The 20,261-nt window shown below is 43.7% G+C and overlaps 1 protein-coding gene across 1 annotated transcript in view; it reads left to right on the top strand.

Moving 5' to 3' along the window:
• The window catches only part of SPSB4 (splA/ryanodine receptor domain and SOCS box containing 4), a 79,983-nt gene that overhangs the window by 11,033 nt on the left and 48,689 nt on the right, over window positions 1-20,261 (top strand). Inside the window, exon 2 of the mRNA XM_066621839.1 lies at window positions 14,256-15,085. Within this exon, the coding sequence (XP_066477936.1) occupies window positions 14,392-15,085 (694 nt within the window). The 5' untranslated portion in view covers window positions 14,256-14,391. The remainder of the gene's footprint in view (window positions 1-14,255; window positions 15,086-20,261) is intronic.

The raw sequence follows: 20,261 nt of genomic DNA, 5'->3' as shown, positions 1-20,261 counted from the left end.
TACAATTATTTGTTCGTTGAGCAACGAGTTATGAGAAGTGTATTTGTAGGGTGAAGCTTTGCTTCTTGTTGTGCCACATTATTTTATTTAAGAATTTGTTCTGGAACTGCATGTGTCAATGGTTTCTACTTGTGCTACATCTTATGCTACACTTTGTTTAAGTTATAAAAAAAAGAACTTTTTCAAAAGCGCTGTTCTGCCTAGCCAACGTGGGATCCCTCCCTGAGAAGAGAGAGAAGCTGTGTATCTGTGTGTGTTTACACACACACAACACTGCTTTTAAGTCAACATTTCTCAACCAGTGGTACTTGTACCACCAGTGGTACTTGAGGTGGTGTTTGGTGGTAGTCATGGGCCCCCCCCAGACGCCCGCCACCTGACAGCGAGATCAGCAATGAGACAAGCAGCACTAGAAGGCTTGGCTTGGCAGGCAAAGTCCAGCATGCACTTTTTATGCACTCGAAAAAGCCCTTCAGTCTGCCCTGAGCTTCTTACCAGTGTTTGTTGCACTGCATTGGCCACTCAATCTGGAAGTAACTGGTGATGACATCATTGCCAGTTACTTCCAATGGTACTTCCAGTAAGTGGACAATTCAGAGTGATATGGCAGGGGACAAACATTGAGAAACACTGGCTTAGAACATTGGAGAGTGGGATGGCAGAGGCTGGCACATCCTTGGGTATAGGTCAGGGGTCGGCAACCTTAAACAAGCAAAGAGCCATTTGGACCCGTTTTCCGGAAAAAAGAAAACCTTGGGAGCCACAAAACCCTTTTGACATCTAAAATGAAGATAACACTGCATATATAGTTTGCGCTCCCCTCTTATCGGTCCCAGTTATATAATACACTCCCCTCTTAGAGGTCCCACTAAAAATCAGGTCCAGACCCACAGTTGGAGAACAACAGTTTTAGATAGTGCACAGGTGAACTGCTTGTGAAGGATACTGTCATTCTTTACTGTCATTTACTTCTGTAAATGCCTTTCCACACAATACTACCTCTAAACAAGACCACTTAGTACTACTTAACACTGTTCACAAAAGTGCTCCTGAACAAACAAGCTAAGAGTTCAAAACTGCATAAAATAAAAGGCATACTAACAGTGATTACTTCACAACCATGAAATATGCTTTGGTGCTACATATACAGTATGTTACACATACAGTATACAAACATATACAGAATATATCTGGTGCAGGGGTATCCAAACCCCTTTCAAGTTTCCAAGTGAAGGAAATGGAGCAGTGAGAGTGTGAGTGAGTGACGGGGGGGGGGCTGCTGAGTGGGGAGTTTGAAGGCTGTAATCCTGTGCACACTTTCCTGGGAGCAAGCGCAATGGGACTTACTTCTGAGGAGACACGCATAGGATTGTGCTCTGAGCTTGGGGGGAGGAGAGAGCAGCTGCATTCAATTATTTGCTTTTGCCTTGGCTCCCTGGGGTCAGGGCTGCTTGTGGGAAGGGGGGATCATCAGGGTGTTCAATGGGACTTACTTCTGAGGAGACACGCACAGGCTCGGGCTGCGGCTCCGGCAGGAGGGAACGTGCGGTGGCGGGGGTGGGGGCTCGCTCCGCCAGCCGTTCGCGCCCTCTCCAATGGGGCGCAGCTGCAGCCCGTGTGCTCGGACTGTGGCTTGGAACGTGCGGCGGGGGCTCGCTCTCGGCGGAGGAGCTGCTCCGCCAGCCGTTCGCGCCCTCTCCTATGGGGCACAGCCGCAGCCCGTATGCTCGGGCTGGTGAGCGGCGGCTGCGTCGTGGGAGGGGCGAGCCCCTCCCCTGGGACGGGTTGGCCCTACACAGAGCCGCAGCCGAAGGCTCAAAGAGCCGCTTGCGGCTCCAGAATGGCAGGTTGCCGACCCCAGGTATAGGTGAACCATGTTAAAGTGGTACAGTGGGGGACAAACATTGAGAAATGCTGTTTTAAGTTATATGAAATTCTTAATAGCTTTTAAAGGGTCTGCTATTGATTCACCTGAGTGACTATTGGTTTCAGAAGATAACCCCTTCACACATTTGAAACTTGATCCTGTGCTTTGTTTACATCATATTAAATCCCACTGAGGTCATTGGAATTGGTATGCATATGTACATGATTGCTGTGAACTTGGACTATTTGTGTGCGTGTGGCCCTATCTGAAAAAAAAGATCAGTTCTGAGGAACATACTACAATTTCTTTTGGCAAGGTTAAACTGATTTCAGTGTGCCAGAATTAGGAAGGAACATAATTTACTGAGTTGTTTGTTCTTTTGTAAAGATAAACAAGTTTGTCAAAGATTGTTGCAAGGAGCTCCTGTGTCTTTTAGTTGTCTTCCCTATTGTTTGTTCTTATTGAAACTTTCCTTCCCCCTGCAATTTCAGTGTTTCTTGGAAACAATTCTACAATATGAATCTTCTGAGAAACATGATACTAAGCTGTAAATCCTCAGCAGCAACTAATGCGTAGAATTCAGCTAGACCCCATTCATGTTCTTATAATTGAAATTCTCCAACAATGTTGCCACATAGCTTAAAGAGATCTCTTCTCCCTTAGCCCCCTTTACCACCAAAGTCTTTTAGCCATTGTGAGGTTGAAAGCTGTTGTCACATGATCAACAGATGATGGTAGAAGTTTGAAAGTGAAGAATGGGCGTCCTCAGCGGGGGGGTGTTCTTGGCTTTTGTCATTGACAAATTAATCCACCTCATTCTGAGTGCTTGGCTGAACTAGAATACCTCTTCCAAATTGCACCAGCAAGCCCCTTCCCAGGGAATACTGTGCAATCCCTTAATCTCTCTTACAATTGGCAGCTTTCTTCAGTGTTCTAGTATCTCTCTTTAATGAAACTGAATTGTTCTTCAGCTTTATACTCCTCTTTTTGGGGGGACAAGGACATTGCCAGGAGTAAAGGGTGAAATTTGGTTTTAGTCTCCTGTTAGAACTTGCATGTGCCTGTGGGAGACCTGAGAGTTGAACTGCAGAACATTTAAATTTTAAACAGGTCAGCGATACAGCAGTGTCCTCTGCCAGGGAGATTCAAGGTATTCTGAGGGTTGCTAACTCGGACTTTGCGGTTCAGGATATGAGCAATTTACCTCTTTCAGAAATATATGTGCAAAACAAGAGACTTCAGATTTTGTTAGTATATAAACATCCACAGGTTCATGTTTAATATGCTGGCTTATAACTCCTAAGCAGTGGCTTCAGAATTATGCAGAAAAGTAGAATTAGTTTATGCAACCATTTACAGTGTTTTCATACTTTGCACCCACTCAGTTTCCATTTTGCTGTTCAATTTGTAGATATGCAGAAGAATAATTAATTGTCTGAATCTGGCTACTGTGTTTGGCTGTCATAAGTGCCAGTCAATTAAGAAATATGTACATAGGCCAAAGACCCACTTAGTACAAAAATCCAGTTCCAGTGTGTGGGAGAAATGATTGGGTTGTGTCCAATCTTTCTGTTAAGACTTTCTGTAAGAAAAAAATATTGCAGCTGTAGGCCATCCCAAAGACCTCCATGTGCTTATTAGCAGAGGATAATTTTTGCTGTTGTTGGCATAATGTAAGGACAGGAAAAGAGTGCTCCTTGAGACGTAGCTCATGACCATGTAACCGGTGCCAAGCTCCAAATGTTGCCCCGGAAGTGATGTCACAACAGGAAGTGACATCACACCAGGGCTTTAAAAAAAGTCTTCCCCCCACCTCTTCCCCCCAGCAGCTCACCACCCACTTGCTCTGCTACCCCCCCTCAGTCAGTGGCATAGCTAAGGCATCTATCTGCTACCTGCCGTAAAACAAGATTTGTAGCCCCCCCCCAGACAAAATCAAATTTAATTAGGTGAATAAATTATCAGTCAGAGACACTGTGCTGGGGTGAAAAGGGATGTTTAGTCTCCCCTTGCTAAATATAAGAGGGGCACCACTTGAAAAAGTGCCTTTTTACCCAGTTAGCAGGGGTAAATGTATTATGATACATGGAAATAAGAGTGGACTCATATTAACTCCTTATTGGTTTCATGCTGTATCATGATAACACGTCATTGCAACATGTCAATAACATAATAACATGTCATTGCCTCTCAGAACAATCAGTTTCATAGGTCAGTTTTGAGTTAAGTAAATCCACTTTTTGTTCCATAAGGCAGTTGTGTTTTCATTTTCTGGTTAATTGGCCATAACTTTTGTTAGAATACAGATATTCCAATGTAGTTTGTTTCATGGCATTCAGCATAAAATTACCTTTCCAATGATATATAACACGATGGTATTATTCATACATGCCAACGTTTTTACAATTTTGTTCACTAGTGTCAAGCTCAGCTTGTTGCCCCCCTAAAGCTTGATGCCCGGTGCAACTGCTACGCCCTGCACCCCCTTAGCTACACCACTGTCTTGAGGTAGTTGTAGGTTTTGTTTTAGCCATATCCCTGTAAGCAGAGCCCTCTGCTATGCTTATGAAGTTAACTTAGGAGTGGTGCTGAAATATTTTAGAATTGTTTTCAACAGCTTGGATATGGGTACTTTTAGCCATAACAATGACCTCCTTGCATTCCATCCTCTGGTCTCTTTCATCCTTTTCACTGTGAAAGAAAAGAAAGCAGGTCAAAACATTAAAATAAGACAGAAGTGAGGATGTCCTGCTTATATCCAAATTGCAGTGCATTTATATCAAGGTATGAATTAGAGCCAGAGATTTGGCAATGCACAGCCCTGCTCACAGGGAATCCTCCTTGCATTTGGTAAAATAGGGAGAGATGCTGGGCTGCAGCTGTTGATGCCAGTGTCACTGTTGGCCACTCATTCAGTACTTTTCTGTGAGGACAGTGGTGTGGAGCATTTCCTCTGTGCATCTTGGAACCTTGTGCAACTTGGGCTTCGAAATGTGTGAGAGACACATTTATCACACAGGCAAATGTGCAGCTGCCAGGGGGCCTGGCCAGCAAGCATGTCCTAACCCTTCCCTGCATCCTATTGAACACAAAGAGGATTTCTTGATAATGTAGCTTCTGTACTCTGTCCTCTTCTGAGAAAGTGGTGGGAGCTCTGCAAATTCTTTCTCAAACTTGTCTCATAGAAAAATGGGTGAGTATGAAACACTAATAGATAGAAGAGTATTTGGAAAACAGAAAGATGAATATAGTTGTTCAAGAGAGCAATAGGATCCTGCTATTGGTACCAGCTTTGAGTGGGGAAAGTTGTCCAATAGGGTGCTTAAAAGTGGCAGACAGCATGTGATTAGTTTTCCAGAGCAAATGCACAACGGAAAAGTAATAGATATAGATTCATGATATTGTGGAAGGGAACAAATCCCAAGCCTCTCTAGGCTGCTTTTTTCTTTATCTGTTGGGACCACTTCCCTATATACCTGTAACACAGCCTAATCCTAATCTGGACTAGTGCTGGTGCACCAGTGCTAACTGTCACAAATGTGCTGTAAAACACATTTGCAATGACTTTGCAAGGAGCCATCCTTTACCTGCATCATCCTGCCGCCACTGAATCCTAACCTGCAGCCATCGGCGCTGGTAAATGCAGTGCCACACGTGGCAAGGATGGAGGGAAGGATGGTGGAACAGGCAGAAAGGGGGTGTTTCAGGATGGTTCAAGTCTGGGAAATCTGGAATTGGTGGAGGCCTCATCCTAACCTCTGTCCCTGGTTTGAGAGCCCTACATTGGGCCACTTGAACATGAACCAACATAAGAACAGCCCCACTGGATCAGGCCATAGGCCCATCTAGTCTAGCTTCCTGCATCTCACAGTGGCCCACCAAATGCCTCATGGAGCACACAAGACAACAAGAGACCTGCATCCTGGTGCCATCCCTTGCATCTGGCAGCAATTTTGCTGGCACTGATCCGAGTGGCCCCACTGGGTAGGCTAAGACATGATACAGAGTAAGGATGTTCCCTTAGTCTGAGGAGTCCTCCAGTTTCAGCACTGGATATGGCATGGATCATGTGGCCTCATGGTGCCAGCGCTGAATAGGATTGGGCTGCCCGTAATCTTCCTTAGCTTGGTATTTCTCAGAATTGCTCTACTCAGTCACCCCAGGAGATGTGATAATCTAATATGGCAACAGAGCAATATGATCTCCAGCTTGATAACTTCTGGAAGTAGCAACAACCAAGTTGGGCAAGCTGAAGGCCTACATGCCCAATTCATTCAGATGTGCTTCTTGTGTAGTCAGCTTCCAAAAGGAGCTCTAATTGTGAACCTGTAGCATTGTAGCCTTCTATCATGGCAGTAGTAGTGCCACAATACTGTAGCAGTGTTCTATTGTGGAAGAACAATTCATGTTTCAAAACCTCAGAACCATTTGCGGTGCATGTATCTATATTCTTTTGAAGAATTTTGCAATCCCTTCTGGAACTAATACACATTTGTCCTCTTTATTATTCATATGGTCCCTTCAGGCCATGTCCATATGCCCAGTGGTTCAAACAAGTGTAATATTTGAAACACCCTTGTGTTTGTGTTATAAGGAAAGCGTCTTTGTTTTTACAAGGCAAGGTTGTGACCTCTTCTTGACCTTTTTCCTCAAAGCAAATTACTCACAACCTACTTAGACTACAATTCCAGATGTCTTGACTCCTAACTTTACTAGAACTTGCCCCCCCCCATACTGGTATGCTGTGTCCCTGCGGTGCCACCATATGACTTGAACAAGTTTTTTCTTCACATTTAAAGTGGAGTAAATCTCTTAGTACTTCTAACAGCCCAACCCTAACTAGCATTCCAGCAGCATAAGGTGCTTTATGGCTGTCACAAAACATGACACACCATCTTGCGCAGCCAAGCTGCTTCTACAAGTGGTGAGCAGACATGGTGGAGCAGCAGTGGTTCTTCAATGCCCACTGGTGCCTGTGAGTCAGCATAGGGGCAGGAGAGAGGTGGGCAGAACAGGGAAGGAAGGGGGAGGAATGGGGAAGTGAGGAGGAGGGCAGATAGAGGTTGAGAAGGGGGCAGTCTCAGTAGCAGCGGTCCCTTTGACATCCTGCCCTCTTCCCAGTCTCGATCCACCTTCCCAGGCCAACTCAGACTTGTGCCACTTGCTGACGCAGTTCGAGTTGACCCGTGCAGATGGTAAAGATTTACTCCCGAGCAAGGGAACATATGTTCCCTTACTTGAGGATCAGGACTAACCCCCCCCCCACCACCACCACCACAGGGTGCAGCATATGCTCCAGTGGTGCAGCTGCATTGGGGATATTTGAGAGGAGTGGGCTGTAAGGCTGCCATCCTGTGCACACTTGTGTGGGAGTAAGTCTGTTGAATTTCAATAGTATGGGTAACTATATGCGTATTTGTTAATATGCATCTGCCTAGCTAAGTAGTGAGTACACTTGGTAACCAAGTAGGGGAAGTTTGGAAACTTGGAAGAGTAGTTTCCTTTTTCCAGTTTCAAGAGGTCAGTATGCCACAAATGGCTACCTGGCCTGTGTACCCTCATTTACGTAGGATGCTGTTGGTCAGCTAATGATATTTTCTGTGTGCCGGATTGAAAGAATGTGCTGTTTGTATGACAGTAAATATGCTTTTAGAAACGTGGGCGTAACAGTCTTGGCGTTATTTGTCGTTTGTAGGAATGGTTGTAGGTTGAGTGGATTCTAGTCTGTTTGCAAATGAACATGCTGGGGCCTGTATGAAGCGTGTGTTTATGTGTGGTTTCTGTTTGATTTTTGAATTCACTTGGTTTTATTTTTAAATCTGTACTTCTGCAAGCAAAGGAACTTTGCTCCTTCTTGTGTCACGAGCAGCAGGAGCTTCACTGCACCGTTCCTGGCAGTCACCATTTTCCTTTAGCTCTGTTGCCCTGATGTGGCACCCTCTGCTCTGCTGTGGTGCTCCTACTACCACCACAAGCAACGAAGAAGACTGCTTGTGAAATTCGGTCGTAGCTATGGGGGGGGGGAGTGGCAATGTAAGTATTGCAGGTGCTGTAACCCACCAGGTAAGCGGCTCCTCCTCTTTGCTGCCGGAGCCATTCTGGTCAGTGATGGCAAAGCGCACCGCCTGTAAATTTGTGGGGAACCTCTCCGAGAGCAGGAAAGGGAGCCAGATGTTTTGAAAGGGCTTCTCTCTCAAAGGGAATGCCGCTTTTCTGATTAAAGAAGCGAACTGGAAAAAAAATTCCCCGTGAAGGATGGAGTGGTGAAACACATGATATGCCTGAACCAGGAAGTTTTTTGCTCTCAGAAGAGCAAGCCCTCCTGTCCCTTTTGGCAGGCAAGTGCTCCTGGAATATGCCCAGACAGAGGAGGTCTGTCAAAGGATGATTGACAGGCTGGAGGAGGGACTAGTGCAGCTTTTGCCATGAAGTAACCCCCTCATTGGGGCAAACGTGTGGTTGCAAGTCCCACATGTCTTGGCACTCATGTTGATGCTCACAGATGCTACTTTCAGATGCATTTTTCGCACGGAATATCTAACTGGTGGGGGGGGGGCCTAGGCCCCTTCCCATATTATGTTCTTGCATTGCTGAAAGGGGAATTGTGAGGGCATGAATCTGTGGGAGGCAGGACAGCATGACAAGAAACTGGTGTCTTCTTTGGAATGTCCTATGGCTATGATGTACATCAAGTGCAAACGGTCATATATTAACCTGAACTGCAGCCCAATAAAAAAAGCTCCCTTGTGTGTTTTGTATTGCATTATGAATCTGTAGAAGTGACTAACTCCAGACTAAAAGCCGTTCTCGGCATCACTCAACGAAAGCAGCCATAGTATTGCATTGTGACAAGAGAACAGTAAACTATGTTGGCAAAGATTAACGTTACTCTGAAGGCATCAGTGGAGCTGCCCTGCTGAATTAACTGCATGGGATATTGGTTCTTGTTTGAACTCTCTCCCTATCATTTTTGCTATCTTCAGCTAATTGCCTGTGTTCTGCACTAGCTATCTTAACTTATTTCACAGAATCAAAAGACTTCCCTTTTGCCCTGTTGAAGCAGAAGAAATAAAAGCCCGGTCAGGAAGTTGGGCTGGAAAACCTTCCAAAATTTGCTTGAGAAATTTGCCATTTCAAAAAATATAAAATAAAAATTAAAAAATGCAGAATTTAATAAAATTAATAACATGAGGAATAGATATAATTCAATTCAAACTGAGCAGTTTTGAAATGTAATTACTGTAATTACAAAACTATAATTAACTTTTTTCCCAGATTACTGTAATCCTTTCTTGTAGTCCATCAACAACTTCAGTCAAAGTGTGGAAGGTAATCATGGCTGTGAGCCCCACCCTGACCTCGGTGTCCAGTGGTCCACACCTTCTAACTGAGGGCTGTCCAAACTTTTTGGCAGGAGGGCCACATCATCTCTCTGGCATTGTGTCGGGGGCGGGGAAAAAAAGTTAATCTACAGTTCAAAATAAATTTACATAAATGAAAACATTAGAGATGGAACTTATATGACTGAATGAAGATCTTGCAATCACTCATAGCCTATAAAAGACCTTGCACAAAACAAGGCTTGCCTTTCCTTTGCTGCCACTATTGCATCACAGACATGAAACAGCAAGCAGTAAAAGGAGCCCTTGTCCCACAGCTCACACGAGAGGTCAAACAGTTGGCTGTCACGCTGAGAGCAGCTGCATCGGGCCAGCACAGGTTCCAGCAAGTCTCTGGAGGGCCAGAGCTCATAGAGACTGGAGGCTCCCAGTGGGCTGGATTGGGAGTCTCCGAGAGCCACAAGTGGCCCCAGGGCCAGGGTTTGGGCACCCCTGTTCTAACGGAACATAAGGGGGTCAGCTAACACATTCCATACACATATGCACATAGATCCTACAGCTTTGACCCTGCTTTTCCATCATATTTTGATTTTAATCATATATGGGAAGTGAGGACATGGCTTTTATCTAGGAAATACCTGTACCTTTAATGGACAGGTTTTTGTGCTAAATTTACTGTCTTCTCCCCCGTCCCCTTTCAAGTGCCACCAGTGTAAGGTTGTGTACACCACTGCACTGTCATGCCTTAGAACAGGGGTGTCAAACATAAGGCCCGGGGGTTGGATGCAGCCCCGAGAAGCTTTTTATCCGGCCCTCAGGCTCTCAGCTGCTGAGGTGTTGCAGCTGAAATGGCAGCCCACATGAAAATTGGGCTTTCTTAAATCTTGAAATATGATCAAGATTTGCGTACTCTCTCATCTGTCATTTGCGGTTAATGAGTTTCTGTATGAGAACATGGTCTGATTTCTGGCCATTAGCTGCTTAATGATGTCACTTTCCGCTTAATGATATCATTTCCGGCCCTCAGCTGGAGCCCTGAATGCTAACTTCGGCCCTCTGTATGAAACGAGTTTGACACTCCTGCCTTAGAATATTTACTGATATTCCAACAAAAATGTCTGTCTAAAGCTTTGAATGTGTTTTGATTATAACATTTAAACCACATTGAGTGCTTTCATGGGTTCTTCAGACACTAAATATTTCAGCTCAAGTACCTCTGACTATTTGGGAACATTCTTAATATATTTTACATGCTCTAAAAATATGGCATGTATGTCTGACTAACATTGAGTATACCTGCTAATTTGAATCTGAATTATTCTAGAGCAGTGAGGTTGAACCTATGACACGTGTATCAAAGGTGTCATGCCACAACATTTTGGGTGACATGCCAGCATTCACCAACACCTGACAACAACTGAATTTGTGTTGCTTATATTTCATTTTTGTAATTATTTATCGTTTCTTTATATAATACATCGCACCACACATGACTGAACTGTATTTTTTTTTAATGTATATGTAAAGAATTGTTTCTTTTTGTTGGGTGCGTGTGTGTGACACGCCAGAGGAGTCAAGGTAGGCATTTTCCAAATTTTTGACACACCTGGCCCAAAAGGTTCGCCATTACTGTTTTAGGGTATCCAATGATTTTCTGGAGCCTTGAATGAAAACGTCACTGCTGTTTTTTATCTGAATATACTACCTTATGGCCAGACAGGAAGGAGATGCTGTTGTGAGACCTTGTGCTTGCACAGCTGCTCAGTAAGGAAATAAGACTCTGTAAGGAGAATAACTGGGTATGCATTCCTGTTGCCAAATTTAATGTGGGTGGGAAGTGGGTGATTATTGATACAGTCAGGAACAATATTTACGATGACAGTAGCACATTTGCCAGTCATTCTGTCTTGTTTTGATAAGAAAAATCTAGTAACAACTCGTGTGTGTCTTTAAGAAGCAAGTCATCTGGCCAGTGACTATAGTAACAAAAATAGAACCTTCCCAATCTCAGCAGCTGTATGGTGCTGAGATTGTGTTGTATTGTGATGTTCATTGAAGGTGTGTGCATGTCAAAGTTTGTTACTAATCTAAGGAGATAACTTATTTCATCACATTGGTAGATGTATAAATGTTTTGGTAGCTGTTGTGTGCAGCACTGATGCTGATGCCGTGCTTATCTTGTCTCGCATCGGGCTTCATAGTGAGCAGTGGAGTAACATCCCCCTGGTTTAATTTTTGCAAGGCTCCAATTTCATTGTGAGCGCTGAGAATAACATTCCTTAATATCCAAGGCAGTTCCACGGAAAGCACTGGAAGTGAAACTGACACTCTCTTTCCGGCTTCAATTTGGCTTGCTTTCTGCTGTGTGCCTGCAGCGCTCTTGATCTGTTCGTTTTCCAACTACGTGGGGCATGTCTGTGAAACAGTAACACAGAAATATTTCTGACTGTAGAAGTTAATGAGGTTTTTCCTCAAAACAATTGAGTTTCTCAGCAGTTGCAGTAAGAGCTCATTCGAGTGGTCATGCAGCCCACTGTCAGTTTCCCCATTCTCATTTATTTGGAGGAGAAGGGGAAACATCTTCTGAAAGTGCCAAAGACGTTATCAGAGAAATAGGCAACATGGTATGTTTTTTCCATAAGCATCCCTGATATTTGTGAGTAGCTTTCCAGGGGATGTGGAAACTGCCGCTGGGCTGTATGCCTAGTATGTGATGCCTTTGGATCACAGCCAAAGACTGGTTGTCTTTCAGAGTTCCAAGTAATTTTTAAGGTCTTAAAAGTTGCAGCTTGAAACCATTTTTATAGCATACTGAATGCAACACATGTGTGTGTACACGAGTTAATGCATATGATGAGAACCGTTACTGCATGCATTGTCCAAGACTGTGATATGCATAATGCACTGTGCAAACTTCAGGTGTGAGAACTTCCCAAGCATGTAGTTGTGAGTCAGCCTCCTATTTGCCCGACCAAGCTACAATCATAATAAAAAACCAGTATAATTTAAACTTCGGTCCATTTTTTTTTTTTTTGGTAAGAAACTCTTGTGGACTGGGAGTATTTCTATATAGTTTTATTAGCATTTATATACTACCTTTCCGCCTACAACTGGCCATAAAGTGACATACACTTTACAGGCTAAATGCCTGATGAAACAAAAAACCTGCTAAAAGATGAATGCGGTGCCAGGCAGGCTTCCAGAGAGAGAAGGAAGTTTACAGTTGTGGTACCACTGCCCAAAGGGCTCTGTTGTGTGTTGTTGCCTGCTGAGCTTCAGGTAAAGGTGGGACAAAGAGCAGAGCCTCCAAATGAGTAGGCAGGTTCATATGGGAGAAGGCAGTCCTGTAAAGGACTTACAGCTCAGCCCTATCCAGGGCTTATATTGATGGATCTCACAGTCTTGTCAGACCACTGCTGGGAAACCCATTCTGTAGTCTGCAGCTTCCAGGGCAAATGGCCAGCGGCTGCACACAGGTGTCAGCAACCTGTTGAGCCTCCTTTGTCCGTCATTGTTGCCTGTAAGTCAGTGGCAGGTGAGGTTCAGGAGAGGATCATGGGCAGACTAGGATGGGGAGCAGGCTGGTTTGGGGGCAAGAGGGGAGAAGACCGTGGCAGGATGGGGGAAGACCAGGCATGCTTGCAGAGATCCTATCCCTCCTGGCCTGGAGCCACCCCCAGGAGTCTCCTTGGGCTTATGCCAGCTAAAGTGCTGGTGTAGCTCTGAGGAGACCCATTGGAGACCAGTCGGTCTACAGAGAAATAAATGTAAAATATTTGTATTAGCCTTTCCTGAACCATCTGGTTCTTACCCCCCCCCCCCCAAACCTATACCATGCAGTGTGTACTCCGTCAGCAGCACTGCATGGCCTGGGCTGGCCGAGGATAGAATTGGGCCCTTAAAAGATAATTTGCACCCTGGTACAACATTCAGAATGTTGACAGACTTCCAAGATGGAAGCTGGGATTTGGCATTGGTTACAAACCAGCCTGTTCTGCTGGTTGCATATTGGACTTTCAGACTTTTTTCATTGCTGCTGCATGGATATAAATTACTGAAAACTTACACGTACAACTTTTTGTTTTCCTGAAATCAGGAACTGCAATCTAATGAAAGGCTAATCTTTCCATGTTAGTGCACTACAAAAGTTTGGGGTCTGTGATATGCAGTGCTACCTGCTATAGGTACAAATAATCATGAAAAGCCCATCTTTCCAAGAAGATAGTTAACGAGCCACAGAAAAGCTTGTTGGTCGGGAAGCAGCTTACCATTTTGATGTGGTATGTGCTATGTGTGGACAGTATGCTTACCAAGCTGTTCAACTTAGAAGGAGCTCCACTTAACAGCAGGTTTGTATCTTAAATCAAATATTTTACAAGATTGGCTAGTTGAAGGATGTCTCTTAAAAAATGGTTTTTAAAAAAATCGCCCCTTGCTTGCTCCTCACTAACTCATCATCAGACAAGTTGTACCCGGTATTTATTTAAGGGGTGGGGTGAATTTAAAGGTGAACTGTCACATTTCACAGACATTTGCTATCATTGGGGCGTTGGTTGTTCCAGCCATGTCATTCGGAGTCCTCCTACATCCTTCTTGGGTTAGAAGAGCACATTTAGAAAGAAAATACTAGAAATAAAATGTAAGGTGTTGACCTAATGAATTCTGTTTTAAAGGCCATAGAAAAGAGAAGTGCAAAGTGCAAATGGATACAGTCATATGCATACCTGATAATGGGATGAGATATGCTTGCACAAAGTGACAGCCCTGACTAGACTATATGGGTGGAAGGGCAAAAGGTGTGGAATGTCTGTGTCTATTATGAAAAGAAGGAAATTGCTGTCTGTACTCTGAAACACTTTGAGCTCAATATATCCAGCTGACAGTCTGGCTAGCAAGTGAGCGCTGTAGTACAAAGGCCATGAAGCGGAGAATTGTCAGTTCTTGATATAAAATAACTTGGCACGGATCAGAGACATTCTTTTGAAGAACACATATGTGGGCTATAAGTTGGTTGCTTCTAACAGGAAGGTTTCTCTGCTTTATTTCAGGAGTGGGTCTTCAAAAAACGTTGGCTCTGAAAGGGTTCAGAATGGAGAAGTAAGCTGAGTTGCTGGCTTCGCTTGAAAGTGCTTTCATGAGTTAACACTGGGCCTGGATCCACCCTCCGTTTCCTGCAGCCAAGCGATGGGCCAAAAAATCTCAGGGAGCATAAAGTCTGTGGATGTGAGGGAGCCCCCTTACAGACCCGTCAAACGAGAACTGAGGGGCCCAGATTTCTGCAAACCCGCACGACTGGATATGTTGCTGGATATGCCCCCGGCCCATTTGGAGATTCAGTACAAACATGCTTGGAACAATGAAGATCGATCCTTAAATATATTTGTGAAGGAAGACGACAAGCTGACATTTCATAGACATCCAGTCGCTCAAAGCACGGACTGCATCCGGGGCAAAGTTGGCTATACGAGGGGCCTACATGTCTGGCAAATTCACTGGCCCACCAGGCAGCGAGGAACACATGCGGTGGTTGGAGTATCGACAGTGGAAGCCCCGCTACATTCTGTAGGATATACGTCATTGGTTGGTAGCAATAGCGAGTCATGGGGCTGGGACCTTGGACGCAACAAACTCTATCACAACTGTAAAAACCAGCCTGGGGTTACGTACCCTGTATTTTTGGAACCAGATGAGTCTTTTGTACTCCCGGATTCCTTACTGGTGGTTTTGGATATGGACGAAGGGACACTTAGCTTTGTTGTAGATGGACAGTACCTTGGAGTGGCCTTCAGGGGACTAAAAGGGAAAAAGCTCTATCCTATAGTCAGTGCAGTATGGGGGCACTGTGAAATTACAATGAGATACATCAACGGACTTGATCGTAAGTGCTTATCACAATTTTTAATCCTTATTCATACGTCCTTACCTTATGTGGTTGGCCTCACATTTACAGAGCGTGAGGGAGAAGGTTCAGCTGCCTGTTGGGTAGCCTTCTGATGAAATAAACCCACTGAGTGGTTGGGGGAAAGTGTTGGCTCACAAATATTGGCTGTTTTGGAATGAAGGCTGAGCTTTAAGTTGTGCAAAATGTTTCAGACATTTTGAGGTCTCAGTAAATTTGTCTGGATTTAACATGTAGTTTCCAGTTTTACCAGGTAAGGGTAAAGTATGTGTATATTTAACTCTGGATTGCAGTTACATTGCTTCTGTGGAGCATCTCCATATGTGCTCATATACCACAAGAGCAGTTGAAGGTTTGGCTGTGAGTCTTTCTTGAACAGGCTGGCATTGATTTTGTTTATGCACGCATATGGTCCAAGCTCTGTAATTTATGCACGCAACTGTTCAGTGAAAGTAGTTGGATTAAAAACTGGGAGAACCAAAGAAAGTGCTTTTAAAAGAGGATAATTTTTGAATCTCTCTTTACCCTTGTTGTGAATAGATCACCGTATTCCATTTTTAGTCTCCCATCTGTTCACAGCAAACATCTTGCTTGACTTAAATAATCTTCCAACAAACAGTGTTTACCTGTAGTTTTAAAAACAGATTTCTTATGTGTCGTTCATTATAGGCAGTTCTTTGCTTAGCTGCTTTAAGGATGTGCTGGGAGTTCACCTGTTTACTTTATGAAGCATGCTATCAGCTGTGGGAGATGGAAAAGGAGAGCAGATGCCCCAGTTTTTTTAAGCTGCTGCCTCCACTTTTGGATTCGAACATCACTGGCATTAATATGCCCAAGGTAGTGAGGTGGAAGATTTCCATCACTCTAGGAACCTTTTGCTTGCCCTACCCTCTCAAAGGCAGCTGGACAAGTCAATGGCTGCTGTTAACACAGCTATGTGGGCAGAATACAATTTGTGTCAGAGTAGCTTTTAACTGTGCCAGTTAGCACACCATGTAGATTACCATGATTTAGCTGGGAGGACAGGAAGAAACCTTTGCATGCTTTGAATGCAGCAGGCCCTAGGTACAATTTGTGGCATTTCCAGGTGCAGCAGAAAAAGATTACAGGTATAACCTAATTATCCACAATTATTGTCACCCAGCAAAATGAGAAGGTTTTATCTCAGTGCAATGAGAAGAGCCCTTAAATCAAAGGAAAAAAAATGTTTAACAATAGCCTCGTTGATGGGGGAGAGGGCAGCCAGCAGATAATCCATCAATCATTCTCTATCCAGGTACTTAGAACAGCTTAACTGCCAGGCAAGCAACCAACCTTTCCCTTCCCCTGGAGCAGTGAAAGAAGGCAAATCATTATCACCTCCTTCATTCTTTCCCTGGGCTGGGCTCCTGGGGAAGGGAGGGATCGATGCCTCAGAGTGAAGCCTTTCTAAGTGCCTAGAGAGACTGATTACCTCTGTGTGCATTACAAAAGGTTATCAAGGCTATTTTTAAATCTCTGAGCAAAAAGACATTGTTTTTTAAATGGATTTGCTTTCCTGAGATTTTTGCCATCCACTTGAGTTCTGGGAGCGGAATCCTCCAGAATACCAAGACTTAACCTGTACTTTTGAAACCTTGGAGAGCGGTTGTCTATCAGATCAGGGTTTCTCAAACTGTGGGTCGTGACCGGATTGTGGGTGAGTTGCGAAGCTGCAACAGACAAACTGATAGCAGACAAGCAATATGCACTGAACCCTATGGAAAGAGAAACCAAATGATACTGCATGTTTACTCTTGAGTAGACAGTCTGCCTTGGTACATTGTGAAGGGCAGGCTGTGAGGAATCCAATGCCACCAGAGTGGTCCTGATCTGATGAACGCAACCCCCCAAAACACTGGAGAAGTAAGACCCTCCCTCCAAGCTGATTAATGTATTGATCCCTATGGAAAGCAAAACTAAGCCATACCTTTGCATTTACTTGTGAGTAAGCAAACATGTTGAGGTTTCTGCAGGCAGACTACAGAGAGAATTCACTTGGTGGAACAAGGCTGAATCTGATCTCCTCCTATTTAATTGTTTTACTTTAATTTCATTATTTCTAATTATTCATTTTAATTTATTTAATTATCTATAGCCTGACTATTTAGGGAAAATAGCACCATTTCAGTGCTTGCCATGGGAATCTCAGTGCTTGCTGCATTCTCAAGAAAGCACTTCCTGCTTGAAGATGTCACTTTCAGCCATGACATCATTTCCAGTAGTCCTGGACAGATTGTCATTCTAAAAAGTGGGTCCCGGTGCTAAATATTTGAGAACTAGTGGTGTAGATCATGTTTAGCTAGGTGGCGCATTGATCCAACACCATATAAGGCAATTTCCAAAATGTGCCTTATGGCCATTCATTCAAATAGATTATCTTATAGTGTTGCACAGTTAATATTAGAGGTTGTTTGTGGTTCAAGTTCTGTACCATGCTGCTGAACTACACTTGTCAGAAACATCTGACCTGACCAATTTTTGCTTAATTTTATTTATCCAATGATACAGTAGTTTAGTTTAATATATTTAAAACCACCCAAACTCCCTGAACCAAAAGATAATAGCTGAAAATGTACGGCGCCTCTTGCTACAGCCCTTGTAGTTGTACTCTCCTTCTTATTAACCTCAAGTAGAATGTTTAAATCATTTTCCTTATGTGTTCTCTCCCCCCTTTTTATGTGCTAGCTGTTACAAAATCATTGGACCTTCATAACTATTTCTGCCTTTAATAAATGTGTTTAAAACTGCCTTGTCCCATCCTATGAGGAGTTTCTTTTTGAATCAATTGAACTCTTGCCAGAACACTGCAGCTATAATTTAAATGAAAATTCAAACATCTTAAAGAGGGAAGATTAAAGGACCAAAAGTTTTATTGCAATTAGGTTCAAGTTAAAAAGAAGACTGTATTTTGACTTGTGTGCAAAAAAAAGGTTTATATTTCCTTTTTACCAGTTTACTTTGGGAAGCTGACAAAGTAGGCTGAATTAAAAAAAAAATGCTGTAAGCAAACGGAAATGACCTTCAGCAATGCGGTGCTCAGCAACAAAGGATATGGACCGCTCTACAGACAAAGCATATGCTTTTTTCTTCCTTGCACAGGGCTTTTTCATTCAGCACTTTCACTGGTTACGCAACAACTTGGTTACTGCCTCATTCGAGTGTTTTCCTAAGGAGGCAAGAAATTTAGACTGCAATTCTATGCATATGTACCTGGGGATAAGTCCCATTTAACTCAGTGGGGCTTAGTTATGAGTAGACATGCATAGGATTGGGCTCTCAAAGTGCTAGGCTATACATGTTTATTCAGAAGGAAGCCCCACTGTTTCTGTTGGGCTTACTTTTAGGAAAACGAGCATAGAACTGCACAATAAGTTCAGTGTCTTAGAAATATATACCTGAAGTCTTCAGCCTGAACATAGAAGATACTCAAAATTCATTTTACTCAATTACTATCAGTACCTGGGGCCGGGGGGGGGGGAAGTAATATAGGGCTATTTTAATTTCTTTCAACAATCTTTCTCATGCAGCAGGAGTCGAATCAAACTAAAGAACCTAGTCTGTTTACCTGAGAAAAATCCGTATTCTGCATAGTATTTAATGTATGGAATTCCCCTTAAACAAGAATTGAAAGGAGGAAAAAAAAGGGATAACCTCTGTGCATAAATAATCCAGTATTTATGCACAGGGGATTCTCTGAGATGTGATCTATTGGGCAACCAAGCAAACTGAAATCAAAATCTCCAGCCCCAGGAGAAGTATTTTCTCTTAAGCAAAGCAATTCCAATGTGTTAGAGTTTTCCACGAAGGGGGGTGTTTTTTAGTGTGACTGAACCCAGTAGCCCCTTCTCTGGAATATTGGTTTCTATGCTCTTAGTGAATTGAGGCAGAATGTCAAACCATGAGTGTGGCAGAGGCCCAAATTATACATGAAGACAGAGTTTCCAGGTAACCTGCTCTGGGATGGCTGCTGTTGCAGCTTCCGAAAGAGTAATTGCCTCTTTTATTGCACACTCTCAGGACTCTCTATGGATACTTTTTCAATATTATTATTGATATGAATATTCGTATAGCACTTTTCAACAAAAAGTAGTTCACAAAGTGGTTCCCATAGCTAAGAAATCAGTAATTGGTACCCTTTCCCCAAAAGGTTCATAATCTAAAAAAAAAAAAAAAAAAGACATAAAAGAGACACCAGTAACAGCCACTAGAAAAGAAGAGGGGTGAAGAGGGACAGTTGCTTCCATTCTGCAAAATATAAGAGAACACCAAAGCACCTCTTTGCCCAGTTAGCAGGGTTATCTTCCCTGCTGTTGTATACAGGTGCAGCCTATTTATCCTCAGATTTTTTATCTGCGGATTTGTCTCAACGTGAATGGGGTGGGGTTACTGAAAGTCAAACACACCTTTGCCCCCTTTGCCCTTCACTGGCTGGCATCTCGCTCAGTTTCCAGGCAGCCCAAAACACTGCAAAAAGGCAAGCCTTGGGAAGCAAGCCCTGGGAAGCCTTGGAGAGACAGGTGAGGGTGAGCAGAGAGCCAGACTACAAGTCCCAGAATGCTCCGGGGCAGATGAACTTCCATGATGGCGGTAGCCAGGGAGGGCTGCAGGGGTGGCAGCAGCGGAGAGGAGGAGGAGAACCTGCAGCGCTGTTGGGAGGCCGCCTGAGACACAGAGGACGAGGCTTCCCAAGCAAGTTCAGCATCCCAGCTGTGAAAGAAGCAGGACAGCTGGCAACAGGAGGGCTGAGTACGGAGCGGAGGGGAGGGGATTGATAACAGCTGCCTTAGTTTCCTTCCATCCGGAAGTGTCAGGCTGCAGTGTATTTGTGTAACTCTATGGAATTTAGCACAACACGTTTTTATTAATGGTGCCGAGTCACGGAACGGAACTAACATGGATAAATAGACTCCACCTGTATTGTGATATTGGGATACTGTGACTTCTGCAGCATTTATATAGTCAACTATTCTATAGGTCTAACACAGGGGTGTCCAAACTCTTTGGCAGGAGGGCCACATCATCTCTCTGACACTGTGTTAGGGGCCGGGGAAAAAGAATTAATTTACATTTCAAATTTGAATAAATTTACATAAATGAATATATTAGAGATGGAACTTATATGAATGAGTGAAGG

The sequence above is a fragment of the Tiliqua scincoides genome, chromosome 3, assembly GCF_035046505.1.
Source record: "Tiliqua scincoides isolate rTilSci1 chromosome 3, rTilSci1.hap2, whole genome shotgun sequence".
Lineage (NCBI taxonomy): Eukaryota > Metazoa > Chordata > Lepidosauria > Squamata > Scincidae > Tiliqua > Tiliqua scincoides.
Note: the sequence above shows the minus strand (reverse complement) of the source record. Positions and strands in the feature narration are given on the sequence as shown.